At 50.8% G+C, this 18,870-nt stretch overlaps 1 protein-coding gene and 1 non-coding gene across 2 annotated transcripts; both read right to left on the reverse strand.

The window, feature by feature from the left end:
• Positions 1–455: 455 nt before the first annotated feature.
• Positions 456–594, reverse strand: LOC136553108 (small nucleolar RNA Z247). The gene has a single exon (XR_010783016.1). It is a non-coding gene; the product is annotated as a small nucleolar RNA Z247 (small nucleolar RNA).
• Positions 595–1,368: 774 nt separating this feature from the next.
• LOC136548134 (receptor-like protein 2) lies at positions 1,369–3,316 on the reverse strand. The gene is given in 2 exon segments (XM_066539758.1): positions 1,369–2,511; positions 2,513–3,316. Coding segments are annotated over 2 exon segments (1,947 nt in total).
• Between the last annotated feature and the right edge of the window lie 15,554 nt (positions 3,317–18,870).

Genomic DNA, 18,870 nt, shown 5'->3' on the forward strand with positions numbered 1-18,870 from the left:
ATGACCAACATGGCTAATTTTCATGCCTGAACCACTAGCCGTGTGCATCTGCTCATTGCCGTGGTACTTATTCCTCACCATGAGTTTCTCCAACTCACTGTTGATGTGGTCAGTCGCCCTGGTGTCGACGTACCAATTGGTATCCACGCCGTACGAGGTCGTTGCGGTGTAGGCCGACTTGTTCTTCTCCTGGGCGTCGGTGAAGGTCACATCAAAGCGCTTGAAGAAGTTGACAGCAGGGTGTCCCTCCTTGCCACAGATCTGGCAGAAGACGCTAGCCTCAAAGTTGGAGCCGCGGCTTCCCGGGCACCCACGACCACGGCCACCGGGAGCGTTAAAGCCCCCGCGACCACGGCCACGGCCACCATTGCCTCCACCACGGCCTCCTCCACGCAAGGCCATGTTTGTAGAAGAGCCCGAGCCAGAGCCTAAGCCATGGAGCAGATCCATGCGCTGCTCAAAGCTTGTCATCTGGGTGAAGAGTTCCCCTAGGGTAATGGGCTCAACCCTTGCAGCAATAGCAGATACCAGCGGGTTGAAGTTGATGTCGAGACCCGCCAGTATATACGAGGCAATCTCCTCGTCGTCGAGCTTCTTCCCCGTGGATGCCATCTCATCCGCGAGGGCCTTCATCCGAGTAAAGTACTCAGCCACCGTTGAGGTCCCTTTCTGGGCTGTAGCAAGCGCCATGCATGTGTTAATCACGCGTGCACGCGACTGGGCAGCGAACATGCCCTCGATCGCAGCCCAGGTTGCAGCCGCCGTTGTAGTAGTTGTGACCTGGGACATAATCTCTCGTGACAGCGATGAAAGGAGGTAGTTAAGCACCTGCTAGTCCTTGACGAACCAGGTGGCGTACTCTGGGTTGGGGATCGTCTCCGTCGGCTTGTCGACGGACTTGGGGATCTCCTTGGCTGGTGGCACGAAGGTGGGGCTGATCGTGTACGCCATCTGCGCACTGTTGATAGCGGAGAGGACCTGCGCCTTCCAAATCTCGAAGTTGTTGCGCCCGAGCTTCTCTGTCGGCGGATAGCCGATTGAGTGAGCAGCAGGCGGCGTGGAGGAAGACGCCAGCACGTAGACGGGCACAGAATCGAGTAGCTCCGATTACCATGTGAAGATTAGGGTAACGTGATGCCTTCTCAGGCTCACGGCTTCATGTTATATAGGCTGGGAATAGCCCCCAGCGTGGCGTTACAATCTTGGCTTACAAGCCAAGAAAATGAACAACATATTACATCCTTGATCTACTTTCTATACAAGTCACTAGATATGCTAACAACCTTCATCACCGTAACAACCAATACAACAGATAACACGAAGTCTGAACCACATCATTTAACAAGAAGGAACTGCTTCTGATGAATTTTAGTCGTGACTGAGCAAAGTGCCACACAAGTTCACATTACCTGCATAGCTAGAACTGTCGAATGTATCAAATTGGCCCCCAGTTGGAATAGGCCCTTCGAGCTCATTGCTTGAAACATTGAACACGGAAAGAAAGTGCAGTTTGTTCAATGAGGCAGGCATTGCACCAATAAGACAGTTTCTGGACAAGTCTAGTGTCTGCAGGCTTGTAAGGTTGCATAGCGATTGTGGAATCTCTCCATATAATTTGTTGGAACTCAAATCGAGCACAGCGAGTGCTTTCAACTCACCGATCTCTGGGGGGATTGCACCAGTGAGGTTGTTGCTGCCTAATTTTAGCGCTTTAGGGAAAGCACTGGGCATACTGTACTGAAGTTTACTATTATAAACAGGGAGCTCAAATACCTTATGGGCAACCTTTTCTGTTTTGAGCATTGGCGTCTCCATCAAGGCTGTTGGAATTTTCCCTGTAAGGCTGTTGTTTGATATGTCTATATGGAACAGGAAGTTTAAGGTGCTGATCCAGTCTGGTATGGGTCCAATTAGTTGATTGTCAAATAATAATAACATCTCCAGATTCGTGAGCTTCAACAACCAAGTAGGTATTTTTCCAGATAATGAACAGCTATTTATGGCAAGAACCTGAAGACTATTGAAACCATCAATTTTAACATCAGCTGGCATGGCCTCACCCATGAAGTTGTACCCAATCAACAAGGTCGTCAAGTTCCTGCAACTGCTGAGGATCTGAAGTGCACTAGTGATATTTGTTAGGGAGTTGTTACATTGGAATGAGAGGGACTTGCGACTGATAATCCCTTCTGAGAATTGGCCACTGAACTTATTCAAAGAAAGTCGCAGTGCAATTATATTGCTGCATGAATAGATGCTCTCCGGAATAGTTCCCGTAAAGTTATTCAACACAAGGTCTAAAGTTTTTAGATTGGAAAGCATGGAGAAGTTGAACCTGGATAGGTCTCCACTGAACCCGTTGCGCCTGAGGCTGATGCTTTTGAGATTTGTGCAGCTTCTCAGAGTTGACGGCAGCTCCCCAGACATGTTGTTATCGTTCAAATGGATCTCCTCCAATCTCCTGATCTTACCAATAGAATCTGGGATATTGCCATGTAATTTATTCATTCCCTCCAAGATCAAGAGTGACCAGATTTGTGAGCCTGCTGATGCCTTGAAGTGATCCTTCTAACTGATTATTTGGCAATCTGAGGTGTTCTAACAAGTTAATATTGAAGAGCTCATCTGTAAGAGTCCCACTGAGGTTGTTGTGCCCAGTGCTGAGAGATGCCAGCATGGAGCAACTTCCAAGCCCTGGTGGTATACTTCCACTAAATTGGTTGTAGCTGAGTTCAAGCACCGCGAAGTATGGTGCGCTGACACAGAACGCAGTTGGTATCTGGCCAATAAAGCTGTTGTTGCTGGCATTGAGGGCAGCCAAACTCTTCATCACCTTCCATGTAGTGGATGGAAAGCGTCCTGTAAACAGGTTGCTTGAGATGTTCAGTACCTGCAGAGGCAGGACAGGAGTTGAAGATGGTAGATCTGGCTGGTCTCCGCTAAGTTGGTTGAAGCTGACGTCAAGGACGATGATGCCCCTAGAAGACACCAATTCCAGTGGGAGGTCACCAGAGAGCAAATTGTAGGATAGGTTGAGGCGCAAAAGGCCAGTGAGATTGCCAACAAATGGTGAGATGAATCCCTGAAGGCCCCTAGAGGCCAAGAAGATATCCGTGACCGTCCTGTCTTGACTGCAGCTGATCCCTTCCCATGTGCAGCAATCTGTGCCCTTCTCCCATGACTTGGTGAGGCCACTGTCCTGCGAGAACCCTGCGAGAAACTGGAGGAGGGAGTTGCTCTCATGCTCGGTGCATGAAGTGGCAAGAGAGACCAGGGAGAGAAGCATCACAAGGCCAAGACCAACTATTGCCTTCATTATCCTACTGGTTTTGCCGTTTTATAAAGAATGGGGGTATGGGCATCGATTTCTCTTATAACACTATGAGCAGTTTCTACTGAGACGTATAATTTGGAGAAAATCTGCTAGCCCAGTTTGTGTATTCAGAGATGCTGACTTCAAGTAATCAAAGTATTTAAGATAGAGCTGGCAAGTCATTTGGATATTTTGCATAGTCCTTTCATTGCAAGTCTGTTGAAACTAGCGGTTTCAAACAACGTGGGAGAGACCGAGGCCTCCGCCCGTCGGACGTCGCCCTTGGGCGGAGGCTCGGGATAGGAGCGATAGGGGGGAGAGTGGTGAATAGGGGAATGGCACGAAAAGCTACGGTTTCATTAATTCGTCCACCAATCAATCCTTTACTGTTACAAGTGTCCCCTATTTATAGGGCTCAACTACCACATTCACAGAGTTTACAGTAGTATCCCTCAACTGCTACAGTACATTCTTGGGATATTCCTCTACTCGCCTTCCGTCTTGGGGGTAATCTTGCCATGCCGCCATCTGGTACTGGGCCTGCATGATCAACCGGCCCATCGGGTCTCAAGACTCAGCGATGGGCTTTAAGGCCTCCGCCGTGGGTTTCCGCTCTGTCCGGCCTCAGGATCTGACAATGAGCCTTCGGGCCTCTGCCTCTGGGAGTGCCAAAGCCGTAGACATCCGGCATCCCAGGATCGCCGATCTCCTGCCTGGGTCTCTGCCCCGACGGGCGGAGACCATGCTGGAGCACCCGCGCAGTCCACGAGCGCCGTCGTCTGGTTACCTGCACATACCCGAACAATGTTGCATTTAATTAGTCTCCTGGCAGAGCGGCCTCCGCCCCATCGGCCGGAGACGCCTGCGAGTCGGCCGGGCGGAGACCGTGTCAGGGCCGTCGCCCGCTGCCTGCAAGCCCGATCTAACCAACCGTTCTCTTTCTCGGGTTTGGGGGCGTGGGAGCACAACCTCCGTTTTGGTACCAGGTCGGAGACGCCTTCGTAACCTGCTGACAGCGCAGGTCTCCACCGCTCGCGGTGGCCATGTTACAACAGTTCCCCCCTTTTGAGACCGCGGTCCACCTGAGCGCGCCGTGAGCTCAAAACGCCCTAAGCAAGGACGTCCGCGGGGGCAGAGACTGCGCATAGTCATGTCTCCGACCGATCTCCGCCGGTTCCCCCCTGGCCCGCTCTGGCGCGGCCGTTGGTCACGTCTCCGACCGATCTCTGCCGGTTCCCCCCTGGCCCGCTCTGGCGTGGTCATTGGTCTTGTCAAAGTAGCCGTTTGGCTGCAAATATAGCCGTTGTGCATCTTGCGACTTTTTCGGAGGCGACCGTTGTGCGGCGGGCGATTCTTCCGGAGGTGACCGTTGTGTGGCGGGAGCCAGACCGCCTACCCGCTGCCTATATAAGGGTGCTGTTGGTGGCGGGGTCCCCCCCCCCGCATCGCTCATTCGCTTTCATTGCATTCGAGAAATCGCTCTCTGTTCTCTTCACTTTCGCCTTTCGCTGTTGTCGCGCGTTCCGTCTCTCTGCTTGCGTCTCGCGCTTAGGTTGCTGTCGCGGTGGCTTTCCTTTCCGCCTCCGCCCAAACTCGCCGGCCCGCCTTCTCCGGACCTTACCGCCACCTTCTCGGGGTTAGGGCCGTCGGCTGGGGTGCGCGCTTTGAGGAGTGCATGCTTGCCTCTGCTTCTGCGTTGGAGTTTGAGAAGCTAGTGGAGGAGGATTTGGGGAGTGTCTCCGCGTCTATCGGAGACCTGATCGCCGCGGACTCCGGAGACATGGCGATAAAGTCTTGGGACTTTGGCCCCTCCTCTATTACTGAGGAGGCGATCGCAGAGATGTTGAAGGAGTCATGTTTCCCTTCTTCCAGGGTAAAAATCCCTCCGCCGGGTCAGACTGTTCCGGAACCAGAGGAAGGATATGCGGTGGTCTTTCGGGACTTCTTCACCTGCAGCCTCCGCCTTCCTTACATTCCCTTCCTTCGCTGGGTGTTGGAGACCTTCAATGTCCAGCTCCATCATCTGACTCCCACTGCTTTCCTGACGCTTAGCAAATTCTGCTGGGCGTGCGTCTCTTACGGTGCCGAGCCGGATGTGAACACCTTTTGCACGTACTATGAACTGCAGAAGCAGCCGAAGAAGAAGAAGGAGGCGCGAGATGGCAAGGAGGTGGAGGTGACCTACCAGTACGGTAGTTGCACTTTCATGTCTAAGAGGAACCAAGGCGTGGATCGCCTGGAGATCTCTTTTTGCCAGAAGGGCAAGTGGGACCGCGGCTGGTTCGAGCAATGGTTCTACGTGAAGACCTATGGGGTCCGCAGCACAACCGAGGATGGTGAGGAGCTCTCGGAGTATCCATTGACTTCTCAGATGGAGGAGATGGCGCCACACACGCGCGTGGATCCGCCGGAGGAGGTGTCTCCGACGAGGGAGGCTTGTGATCAGGCTTTTGCGGCAGCGTGCCGCTACTCTGGTGGCCGCAATCTGGTGGAGGAGATCATGGCCTCCAACTACTGGCCCTTGGGCAAAAACAACCTAGCCTTTCAGTTGGAACAGGTCAAGGTTCCCGTTTTCGGGCCGGAGGCCGGGATTCCGTTCCCCCGCTTCGGTCAGTCCTTGGAGGAGGGGGTGACGGAGGACGGTTTCGTCTCCGAAGTTGAGGAAGCTGCCATAGGGTTGGTTGGCAAGATTTCCAAGCGTGAGTACACGTCTCGGATGGCCGTGGCAGGCACCATGCGACGGCTCAATTGAGTTTTTGAGGAGGTCAGGATCGTCTATCGGGAGCGCGAGGTTCCTGCTGAGGTCCTGGCCTCGATTGAGAAGAAGAAGAAGAAGGCCTACGCAAAGAATGTTACGGCGGAGGCCGAGTCTAAGAAGAGGAAGGGCACCGTCGGCTCTCGGGCGCCTGCGAAAAAGAAGAAGAAGAGCGGAGCTCCGTTGATCGCACCGGCCTTGTCTTCTGCTGGCAGTGCGGGAGCTGCCTCCGCCAGCAGCAAAGACGTTGAGAGCTCCTCTGTCCCGTCAGCGGACGCTCGAGTTGCGAGCGGAGGGGATCGCGGCTCTCCCGTAGCTCTGGTGTGCCCGACGAGTGGAGCTGCGAGCGGTGCCGGGCGTCCGGAGACCGGCGTTGCCCCGGCGAGCTCCTCGCATGGTGTTACGAGCATCGGTGAACAGCCGGAAGATAGCACCGTCGAGCCTATGCCCGATGTTCTTAGCGGGCTGTGCTCAAGCTCTGAAGAGGACACGGAGGCCATCCCGTGGCATGTTCCTTCATCCCCTGCCACTATCGTGCCTTCGCCCATGCCTGCGGCCGACGTCGGGCGGCTGGAGGCCGCTCTTGCTGAGGAGGCCCCGGCGGCTCGGCCTTCTTCGAGTCCTCCGCCCGTCGGGCCACTGGCTGAGGAAGTCCGGCCCTTTGGGCCTTCGCCACTCGATACGGCGGAGACTTCTGCTCAGAGGGCACGGCAAGCTGCCCTGCCTGGGCTTTTTATGAGTAAGTCTGTTTGGTGCACATCCTTGTGTTTATTGTCTTCGCCCAGTTCATTCCTTTGCGTATTGAGCTAAGTGCCAATACTGTGCATCTGCTGCTTTGCAGGTGATGTCATGGCTAGACTTCTCACCCCGGAGGAGCGAGCAGCCGCTGTGGGCGCTAGGTTCGGTCCGGGGCAACCGGGGCTGACGGCGCCGGGTCCTGAGTAAGTATAAAATGTTTTTATTTTGATCATCATCTGGCCTGTTTCTGATCTGCCCTCTGACCTAAGCTATTGTTGTTGTTGTTTTTTATGTAGGCTCCTCCGACACTTCTATCTCAGGTTGGGAGGAGTGTTATCTTGCCGTTCTTGGAGACGTCGGAGGTGGTCTTTGGCTGTTGGTGCGTTTAACGTGAGATTTGCTTTTCTCACCTCATCGTTTCATGTTTGTTTGTTCTTCTTTGAACAGATCACTTCAAACAGCGTCAGAGGGATATGGATTTCTTCCAGCTTCTCCACGTTCACCTAGAACACCAGAGCCTGGTGCGTCTCCGGCGGTTTTGCCCCTTTCCTTCTTTTATTATTTTTTGTGTATGTTCACTTCTAGACTTGTTCTTGATTCCGTCGCTGATCATTTTGGTTTTTTTTCTGGTCGCAGGGGTATCACACGGGTGTTGTTATGGAAGAGCGCTGTACCCGCGAGGTCTCCGACCGTGACGTCACGATCGAAGCGCTCAAGGCGGAAATTGAGCACCTGGAAGGCAAAAAAGGGGGTCTATCGGACTCTCTTACGGCTCTCCGCCTGTCTGTGACAGAGAAGGAGCGAGAAAAGGATGGCTTGAGGGCCGATCTCGCCAATGCCCGGGAGGCGAAGGTTTTGTCCATCGAGCAGGCCCGTAGGGCGAATGAGCTGACCGAGGGTCTCCGGCAAGAGCTTGCCTCCGAGAAGGAATCCGCAGCAGCGGTGAGGGAGCAGCTTTCTCTGATGACGAGGCATTTGGACTCGGTCAAAGGAGTCCTTGCTGCAACCGTTGGTCACTACCGGGCCACCGTCGCCGAGCTTAGAGGTGAAACCTCCACTCCTCCAGAGGAAGACACCGTGTACGCCCTCGCCTCCTGGCTAAAACGTCACCTTGCGAAGCTCCCCGGTCTGATCAACAGTTGCACGGACTACGAGGCACTAGCGGGAGTGGCGAACTATGCCAAACTTTTGGCACGCGGCGGGTGTACGCATATCGAAAGTATTCCAGAGGGGGCGCTGCCTGGTCCAGAGGAGCTCGGTGAGACCTCTCTTGGTTTGCGAAAAACCTTGAGAAATTTCATCGGGCACTTTTGGGCTCCATTTGGGAGATCTGCTACCCGGAAACTGGCGGAGGACAAGAGGGCGAAGGTATTTATAGTCTTTGTAGCCATTTTTTTGTTGATGCTACAGAGGCTTTTGTTGCTTTTGCCCCTGACATTCTAGCCTATGTTGTAGGATGTGCAGAAGGGTCTTGCGGGCAGGCCTCCGTCGGTTCCGCGCTTGACGACTGCGGTTGGTGCCTCCGTCGCTGGTGGTGCTCTTGGGGGATCTACGATCGGCGGTGGCGGTGGTCGGAGGCTGGAGGCACCGTGCCCGCCCACAGCTGATGCGAGCTCGGCTCCAGAGACTTTCGCTGCGGCTGATGCGCCGAAGGTCTAGGCTCTTTGTAGCATTTAGCTGTTCTAGCGTGTATCTTGCAGTCCAGCTGGACTTTTGTGAATAAAGTTTATTTTGTTCTGAATGGTTTTGTGGAAAATTTTAACCTTGCGCAGGTTCCGAATCAGGAGCCTACGCAAGATGTTGCTCCTTTGACTCTCTACAACGACGGTATTTACATGAGCGGAGAGCTTTGGGAGTATTGGCGTTCGGCCTTTCGCCGCAGCGTTACGCGCGACGTATTTGAGTCGGTTAGGTTTGATATAGACGACGAGTGCGCAGGGTTTACTCGCGCGCTTGCTTGGCACGGACCTCCGCCACAATAGTTAGGATTTTATTTCAAGTTGGTGTCCTGTAAGAATGTTTCTCGACGCTTTATGGAATACAAGACAGGTTCACTTTCTTGATTGTTTGTGCGGTGGCTTGAGCCCGTCGTGGTAGTTTACATATCTCGTCTAGTCCCGAGCTCGTGCACCGTTGTCCTTTGCTTGGGCGATCGAGCGCGATACAGAGGTGGTGGCTAGGACCTTCGCCCTGTTTTTTCTCATTCTTTGTACTTGCTTGATGGCCGGGGTAGAAGTCTTCGCAGTTTTTCGACCGGCGGAGGCGTACTTGAAGTCCGCCTGGCGAGGCTTGCCGAATCGGTGTTTGATCCGACTGGAGGTTTGGCGCAGCTTGTGCAGACGGCGGAGACTTTTGATATTTCTTTAGCTGGGTGTTTTAGCTGTCTAGAGGCATGGGTCTCCGACGCCGCACACCCGTGGGACATGGTTGATCTTTGGAGATGGCAGGTTGGGTCTCCGGCGTCAGGGGGATGTGACGAGTTTTCGTGCGATATCCCCCTATTCCCGTAGGCCTTTGCTATTCATCACCGTGCCGTAGGCCCTCTCTCTTTTCCCACTGTATCCGACTATCTACTGTTGCCTCCGATTTTACGAGTTTTTGTACAATATCTATGGCCGACTTGGATATCTAAGGAGACCCCTGCCTCCATGGCTATCGCTATGGCTTTTGCCTGTGCTATGCCTTGCTCCCCCCTTGCGCCCTTGTGCCTTATGCCGACTGAGTTTCTTAAGGGCTTGGGGGGATCCATTTTTATAGTGGTGGCTTTCGAGTGTTAACATTTTTGTACGTTGTTAGTTGGAACGTATCTTGGCTTTAATGGCCTGTATCTTGCCTGAATTATTTGTTCCCCTTGAGATCTTTGTGAAGTAAAGAGGTCTGGCGCCGCATTGGTGGCAGTGTCTTGTTAGACACTTATTGTTTTTCCTGTTTTGGGTGGCGGAGACCTTTTTCCTGGTTCTGGCGCCACAAATTTGTTGCCCCTGATGCTAGGGTTTTTTTATAAGGTTGGAGGCCTGTTTAGCCGAGGTTGTTTTTTCCTTGGCGCCTGAACTTGTTCAGGTCTTATTCAAGGTTCGGAGGCATGTTTGGCCAAAAGTTTTGGCCTTGATGCCTGGCTTTGGTCAGGTCTTTGTCAAGGGTCGGAGGCCTCTTTGGCCAAAAGAAAATTTTGCCTTGATGCCTGACTTTGGTCAGGTCTTTGTCAAGGGTCGGAGGCATCTTTGGCCTAAAGAAAATTTTTCCTTGATGCCTGACTTTGGTCAGGTCTTTGTCAAGGTCAAAGGCCTGTTTGGCCATAAAGGAAAATTTTCCTTGATGCCTGACTTTGGTCAGGTCTTTGTCAAGGGTCGGAGGCCTGTTTGGCCATAAAGGTCGTTTCAAATTGCCCTTGCCTATGGCTAGCGCTTTGAAAGGACCTTTGGTTTTTGTTTACCGAATATTGCGGCGCCAGAGCTAGTCGCTTTCAGTTTTGGGTTTTTGGGGCGTTCTTTTGGGGAATTACCTCTTTATACTTGTAGAGGATTTTTACGTTGAGCCTACCTCGTTAAAAACCTCACCTCCGCTTGGAGTTCCCTTGTGAGGAAAAGAGTGCAGGCTCTTTTATATTTTGTTTTGATTAAAGTAAAAAAACTAAGGTAAATGCATGGAGGGGCCTCCGCTTATATTTTGCGAAGGTTGCCCTTTGGTACATTGCCTAGATGTAGTATCTGCGAAGGCTATCAATATTCCATGTGTGGGTTGTCGTGATGCCTTCGCTGTCGGTCAAGTGGAAAGAACTAGGTCGGCCTGCTGCCTTTGCTGTGTATGGGCCTTCCTATTTCGGTTGCAACTTGCCGACAAGTTGTGTGTTGGGTTTTCTTCTGAGCACAAGGTCTCTGTGTTTTATGTCTTTCCTTACCACCTGGGAGTCTCTCCAGTTTTTGGTTTGGGACTGATATTTTGCAATGTTTTCGACTGCTTCCAGTCTGATTGCTTCTATTGTTTCTTTTGCATATTCTTCATCTTGCAACATTAGCTGACTCGTTGTGCGGAGGCTTTCATGCTTTATTTCTTCTGGCATCATGGCCTCTTCTCCATAAAGCAGTTTGAATGGTGTGAATCCTGTTGTTCTTGAGACGGATGTATTGTGTGACCAAATAACTCTAGGTAATTCATCTATCCATTTTCCTTTGCGAAGGCCCAGCAATGTCTTTGATATTGCTGAAAACACTATTCTGTTTGCTCTTTCCACAGCACCATTGGACTCTTGGTGGTATACCGAGGCGAAGGCTAGTTTTGTCCCTATGCTTTTGCAGAATTGTTTGAAGTTCTCTGAATCGAATTGTTTTCCATTGTCTACTGTCAGGATCCTCGGTACACCGAATCTACAAATGATGTTCTGCTAGAAGAATTTTCTGATAGTTTCTGAGGTTATCTTCGCCAGTGGCTTTGCCTCTATCCATCTTGTGAAATATTCCACTGCTACTACTGCAAATCTGTTCCCTCCTTGGGATGGCAGTAATGGGCCGACCAGGTCCATCCCCCATCTTTGCAGCGGCCATGTCGGAGGTATAAGTTGGGTCTCTGACGATGGTTTTGACTGTCCTAGAGAGAATGTTTGGCATGCTTTGCATGTTCTGACTGTCTGCTCTGCGTCTTGTATGTGTGTTGGCCAATAAAAGCCTTACCTTATTGCCTTTGCTGATAAAGCTCTAGAGCCAATGTGCGACCCACAAATTCCTGAGTGTGTTTCTTGAAGCAACTGTATGCCTTCGCTCTATGATATGCATTTGAGGAGAGGCTAGACTACTCCTTTCTTGTATAGTACGCCATTTATGATTGTGTAATTTCTTGCCCTAGCCTATATTCTTGCTGCTTTTGCTTCATCTTCTTCGATGGTTTTGCCTTCTAGGAATTCTGTTATCACCTTTCTCCAATCTTCATTTTGCAGGTGTAGTATGGGTTTTAGTGCCTTAGATGTCTCCGCAGTTGCCGGAGACTTCAAGATCTGGTAAAAAGTGTTTGGTGGCAGTGGCAGGTTGTTTGCCGCAGCCTTTGCCAATTCATCTGCCTCTGCATTTTCTGATCTTGGGATGTGCTTCAGGGTGAAACCCTCGAATCTCCGCTCCAAATTTCTGACAACGGATAGGTATTTGATTAGTTCTGGCTCTCTTGCTGTGTATTCTTTCTCTACTTGGCCAGTGACCACTTGAGAATCTATTTTGATTGTCAATGTTTTTGCCCCTAGGGCCTTTGCTTTGCTCAGCGCTAAGATCAGGCCTTCATATTCTGCTATGTTGTTTGTTGATTTGAACTCTAGCCTTGCTGCATATTTCAGTCTGACGCCGGAGGGTGCCGTTAGGACGGTAGAGGCTCCTGCTCTGGCTTGGCCCCAGGCTCCATCCGTGAATGCTATCCAGCCTTGAGTTGTTGGTTGTACCTTGGGCTCTGTTGGAGGTGTCCAATCTGCTACAAAATCAGCTAATGCCTGTGATTTGATTGCTGTTCTGGGGACATATGAGATACCAAACTGTGATAGCTCTGTAGCCCATTTGCCTATTCTGCCAGAGGCTTCTTTGTTTCTGAGCAAGTCTTGTAGTGGCAGCGATGTTGGAACTGAGATTTCAGTGGGCTTGGAAGTAATGCTTTAGTTTTCTTGATGCCATCAGCACTGCGTAGGCAACTTTCTCTACCTCTGTATAGTTTAGCTTGGCTCCGGACAGTGCTTCTGAGATGAAATAAACTAGTTTTTGAGTTTTGCCTGATTCTTTTTCCAGCTCGTGGACTAAGACTGCGCTGACTGCATGGTCGGAGGCCGCCACATACAGCAATAGGTGGCTGTCCGATTCTGGGACGGAGACCATCAGTGAGTTTGCCAGATACTCTTTCAAGTTATGAAATGCCTCCGACTGCTTGGACCCCCATTCGAAGTTGTCTCCGCCCCTCAGGGCTTGGAAGAAGGGTAGGCTGCGTTCTGCTGATTTTGAGATGAATCTGTTGAGCGCTGCTATTCTTCCCATCAGCTTTTGTACTTCTTTCTTGTTTTTGGGCTCTGCCATTGCCATTATTGCTCTGGTTTTGTCCGGGTTCGCTTTGATGCCTTCGCTGCTTATGATATAACCGAGCATCTTCCCTTTTGTGACTCCGAATATACATTTCTCTGGGTTGAGGCGGAGGCCAGCTGTCCTGAGGTTGGCGAAGGTCTCCTGTAAATCGGAGACATGATCATCCTTGTTCTTGCTCATGACCACTATGTCGTCGACATAGGCTATGATGTTTCTATCTAGCTGTGATCCCAAAACCTCCTTTGTCATTCTGGCAAAGGTTGCTCCGGCATTCTTGAGTCCCTCCGGCATTCTGGTGTAGCAGTATGTCCCGAATGGAGTGGTGAAACTTGTCTTGTCTTCGTCTTCTTTTTTCATCCAGATTTGGTGATACCCAGAGAAACAGTTGAGGAGAGAGAACCTCTGGCATCTAGCTACCTTGTCGATGGAGGCATCTATTCTTGGCAATGGGAAAGGGTCTTTCTTGCAAGCTTTGTTCAGATCTGTGAAATCTATGCACATTCTCATTTTGCCATTTTTCTTTGGTACCAGGACTACGTTTGCAAGCCATTCTGAATACTTGACTTCCCTGATCACTTTTGCATCTAGCAATCTTTGCACCTCTGCCTTTGCTGCCAGGATTCTATCCTCTGACATTTTTCTCTGTTTCTGCTTTCTTGGTCTCATGTTTTCATTGATATCCAGTTCGTGCTGTATGATGTCCCTGCTAACTCCCTGGAGGTCAGAGGCTGACCAGGCGAAGATGTCCTTGTTTTTTACTAGGGTTTCCATGAGCTCTTCCTCTTCTGCCTTGCACAATTTTGAGCTGATTGTTACTTTTCTGTCTGGTAACTCTTTTTCTAGAGGGATCAGCTTTGTCTCTTCTTGACCTGCCATATCTGTTTCTCCATTGGGCATGTCCGGAGGCTCTAGTTCTTTGTTCGCCGACTCGACTACATTGATGTTTCTTTGGGCTCTGTAGATAGCTTTCTCTATGTTTCTTGCTTCTTTCTGGCTGCCTCGGACTGTGATAATACCATGGAGTGCAGGTATTTTCATGCACAGGTAGGCCATATGCAGGGCTGCGTTGAATTTGGTTGTGAATCCTCTGCCCAAGATGGCATTGTATGGGTAATACAGATCGACGACGTCGAAGGTTATGTACTCGGTTCTGGCATTCGCTTGGGTTCCGAACGACACTGGGAGTGAGATTTTTCCTAATGCTTGTATCTGCTTGCCTCCGAATCCTATTAAAGGGGATTCAGAGGGCTGAAGTTGATTTCTGCTGAGCTTCATTTGGTCGAAGGTATTTGCGAAGATGATATCTGCTGAACTGCCAGTGTCGATCAGTATTCTGCTTATCTCCCATGCTGCTATGTTGGTCTTGATCACCATTGCGTCTGCGTGAGGGTAGCTCTCTAGCTGGAGATCTTCTTCTATGAAGGTGATTGGGACTCTGGACCAATCTGAGTGTTTCGCCAGGCCTTGGACTGCTACATTGTTTACCAGGCGGAGGTGATCCTTTTTCTGCTTTTTAGTTTGAAACTCCATTGATGATCCTCCGGCGATTGGCAATATCATGCCTATTGTTGGCAGTGCTCCATGAGGGTTGACTTGGTTTTCTGGGTTTGGCTCATTTTTTGGCGTTGGGGGTGGGTTGTGAGGTGGTGGCGGAGGTAATTGCTGCATGTGGTGCTGTGGCGGCGGAGGCTCGAACCTTATTCGATTTTGTTCCGGTGGGTTTATCTCGAGGTAGGTTATATGGGGAGATTTTGGGTTTATGTAGGTCAGGCTTGCCTCTGACCTGTAGTTTCCCGGCAGAGGCTGCTGCGAAGGTGATGACCGCCATGCTGGTAGGAAGTTTGGGTAATAGGCAGAGGCCAGTGTGGAGGGATGTATTTGGGTTGCGTTTAGCGCTGGGTACATTGGGCAGTACTGCTGGTGGCCAGTTGTGTAGGTGGTGTTGACCTCTCTTGCGCTTTGCTGTGTCGGAGGTTGGGCAGTCTGCTTGTTCTTCATTCTTTCCTGTGTTTCTTTTGTCTCCGGACAATCTTTGGTGATGTGCCCTGTATTTTCGCCGTGAAAAACGCAATATGGCCTACGTTGTTTCTGGCTTTGGTTTCTATTCCAGTTTTTGCCTTGGTAACCTTGCCGACCTTGGTTCCTTGTCTGGGTCTCCGGCCGTGTTGGCGCTGCCTGTTGCCCTTGCTCGGGGTGAGGTTGACCCTCGATGCTGAGCACTTGCCCCTGGCCTGGCTTCTAATTTGATACATTCTGGTTGGTATATGTTTTCTGGGAATTTTTGCTGCTGTTTTGTTGTCTGTTTTGACCTTGCTCCTCCAGCCTTTTGCGGAGGTCATTGTCTGATCTGCAGTACTTCTCGAACTCGTCATACAACTGCTGTATGGAAGTTGGTTTCTTTCTTGCTAGGTGTGCTGCGAACGGCCCGATTCGGAGGCCTTTGATCGCTGCTTCGATGGCGATCTTGTCTGGGACGTCTGGTGCCTTCGCCTTTAGTTGCATGAATTTCCGGAAGTAGTCGTGTAGTGTCTCTCCCTGCATTTGCTTGCACTGGAACATATCTGTGGAAGTCAGCGACTGTGCTGTTAGCCCCTTGAAGTTTGCCAATATCTTGTCCCGGAGGTTCTCCCAAGAATAGACTGTACTTGGTTTGAGCATAGAATACCAAGCCAGCGCATCGCCTTCGGCTGCAATGACAAATGACTTTGCCAAGACGGCGTCGTCTCCACCGGCGGAGGCTACTGCTGCCTCGTAACTCATAATGAACTGATGGGGGTCAGTCTTTCCGTTGAACTTTGGTAGTGTGATTGGCTTGTACGCTGTTGGCCATGGCGACTGTTGTATGCCTTCAGATAGTGGGGACTTGGGATCGATAGGCCTCCGCATCACCTGAGATGGCATCGTCGGCTGGCTGATCACTGGCGTAGGACCTTGAAGCATGGTTGTAGTTGGTGTTGCTGCGGAGGCTGGGATTGCGGAGGTTGTCGCTGGTACTGCATGCTGCATACTTAGCATCTCAGCATGTAGGACTGCCAACTGCTGCCTTATTTCTGCTGCTTGTGCTGACGCTTGAATAGCTTGCTGATTAGCTGCGAATGCTGCTGCCATTCTGTCCCTCTCTTGTTGCGCTCTTTGCAACTGTGCTTGCAGCTGTTGCAGTTCTTGCTCGGGTGTTGTGGCTGAGTTTGGTTGGGCCTCCGGATCTTGAATCTCTGGATCTTGGGGTTCCGGTGGTTGACCCTAGGCATCTGCTCTGGTGTCATCCTCCGCTGGCGAGGTTGCGTAGGCGCTACGAATGTTGCGCCTAGGCCTTCCTCGCTGACCCATGGTCACTGCTGCTCTGGTGGTGGTCTTTCTTTTCCCAACCATCGTTGGTTTGCCTTGGCCAAACCACGGTGGGCGCCAATGTTGAAACTAGCGGTTTCAAACAACGTGGGAGAGACCGAGGCCTCCGCCCGTCGGATGTCGCCCTTGGGCGGAGGCTCGGGATAGGAGCGATAGGGGGGAGAGTGGTGAATAGGGGAATGGCACGAAAAGCTACGGTTTCATTAATTCGTCCACCAATCAATCCTTTACTGTTACAAGTATCCCCTATTTATAGGGCTCAACTACCACATTCACAGAGTTTACAGTAGTATACCTCAACTGCTACAGTACATTCTTGGGATATTCCTCTACTCGCCTTCCGTCTCGGGGGTAATCTTGCCATGCCGCCATCTGGTACTGGGCCTGCATGATCAACCGGCCCATCGGGTCTCAAGACTCGGCGATGGGCTTTAAGGCCTCCGCCGTGGGTTTCCGCTCTGTCCGGCCTCAGGATCCGACGATGAGCCTTCGGGCCTCCGCCTCTGGGAGTGCCAAAGCCGTAGACCTCCGGCATCCTAGGATCGCCGATCTCCTGCCTGGGTCTCCGCCCCGACGGGCGGAGACCATGCTGGAGCACCCGCGCAGTCCACGAGCGCTGTCGTCTGGTTACCTGCACATACCCGAACAATGTTGGCATTTAATTAGTCTCCTGGCGGAGCGGCCTCCGCCCCATCGGTCGGAGACGCCTGCGAGCCGGCCGGGCGGAGACCGCGTCAGGGCCGTCGCCCGCTGCCTGCAATCCCGATCTAACCAACCGTTCTCTTTTCCGGGTTTGGAGGCGTGGGAGCACAACCTCCGTTTTGGTACCAGGTCGAAGACGCCTTCGTAACCTGCTGACAGCGTAGGTCTCCGCCGCTCGCGGTGGCCATGTTACAACAAAGTCTATCGCTGCTGAGACTTTTTAACTGGACTTTCTGTCATTTGAAAAGAAAAAAAGGGACTTGTTGTCCGACGTGGTAGACCTGTCAATTTTTATTATTCAGAAATGATCAAAGAGTATGTTTGCACTGTGTTACCCCTACTTGCGCAAAAGAACTACGTGGATAGCTGAGTTTTTTTGAAGGAAAAAGAATATAAGCACCAGCGCAACACCGGTAAGAAAGTTCATACTAGAGTATACTGCTTGAAATAAAAGGGTTCTGGAATGCATAGAATTTTGAGAATTTGTAATTTTTTTATATTTATGGCATGGTTTCTCGGCTGAATGGTGCGCAATTTGGGGGGTGGGAGGATCGGCATTGACTCTGGAGATATGAGATCTTCTCGACCAGACGTGTATAATTGATGCTCTTTCACTGGCTCTGTAGTCTGCAGGGTGTTTGGATTTATGATGTCTTTTCCCTACTGCTGGTCGCATCTATGTATTATTCATATGGTCGTCAAGTTCCTGAGGCTTTTTACTTGGTCAAACAGGATTAAGTAACATATGACAGTTGGCTGGCCAGTTGCCCACTTGTGGCTTGACCACTTGAGGACTCTGCGATTGGGGTTCGCAATTCTTGATTAAGCAGGTTTGTGTTCCCTTCGTGTAAGCCTCTTCAAACAAACGTTCAGGAATAACTTGCGTTTTTTTCTATAGCGATTGACTATGGCATATTCGTTCGATGTTGAAGTCAAACACGTGGAATGAGAATATGCTAGAACAACTGAGAAATTTTCTGAGTAGGGTTTGTATCTTTCTAGCAGGCTCTAATCAATGGAGAGAAATATTACGGCGCAGAAAAGAAATGAAATGTAGAATATTATTACTTAGGCTTATAATTAAGCGTTCTGTTCCTTTTTCCTTATATTATTATGTTCTGCTTTTGAGGTAGATTTTTTATAGTTTCTCCTGGACTTGAAGCTTCATTCTGAAGTCTGAAGCTGTTCTAATGTCAGAGCAGAGCAACTGCAGTCAGCAGGAGGAGCAGCTGCCTCTTTGGGCGCCCACTAAGGTTCATCACAAACTTATCAAAAAAAAAAAAAAAAGGTTCATCACACCTCGAATTGGACTGTACTAATACTGTCTCATCCATCTTATCTGAATCAATGGCCTGAGGAAAATATGTTGAATTTCAAATAAATGCTACCGTTGAGTATCAACTGTGATTGAAGCATGAAACAGCGCCTGAGCTTGAGGCTCGACTTGGTCAGGCAAAAGCGACCACGGTCTGACCTGGTCAGTTTTCCTGAACCAAAGCCAACGCAAACGCAGGGCCTGGGCCTGACCGAACACCTGCAGATTGGAGAGACCAAGACCGCCAAGCTCAGCTGGTCTGCAACACTTGGACCAAGCCGACACGGTCATCTTCATCAATCCCGTCCAGTCTGAGGTTACAGCTCTGTTCTCGATCTTGGGTAACTTCGGGGAAGCCACTGGACTTAAGCTGAATATGGAGAAATGCATGGTTGCACCGATAAGATGCTCGGAGCTAAACTTGGATCAGATTCTGGAGACATTTGCTGGAAGAAGAGTGGGGTTCCCACTAACATACTTGGGATTGCCATTAACCCTCGGCCGATTAAAGGTGGTGCACGTCCAAAGGGTGGTGGACAATTCAAGATCGAGACTGGCAGGATGGCAAGGAAAACTCCTAAATATAGTAGGCAGGAGGGAACTGGTCAGATCAGTCATGAGCTCAATCCCGACCTATCTGTTGACCGCCCTTAAGGCG

The sequence above is a fragment of the Miscanthus floridulus genome, chromosome 4 (genome assembly GCF_019320115.1).
Source record: "Miscanthus floridulus cultivar M001 chromosome 4, ASM1932011v1, whole genome shotgun sequence".
Classification (NCBI taxonomy): Eukaryota; Viridiplantae; Streptophyta; class Magnoliopsida; order Poales; family Poaceae; genus Miscanthus; species Miscanthus floridulus.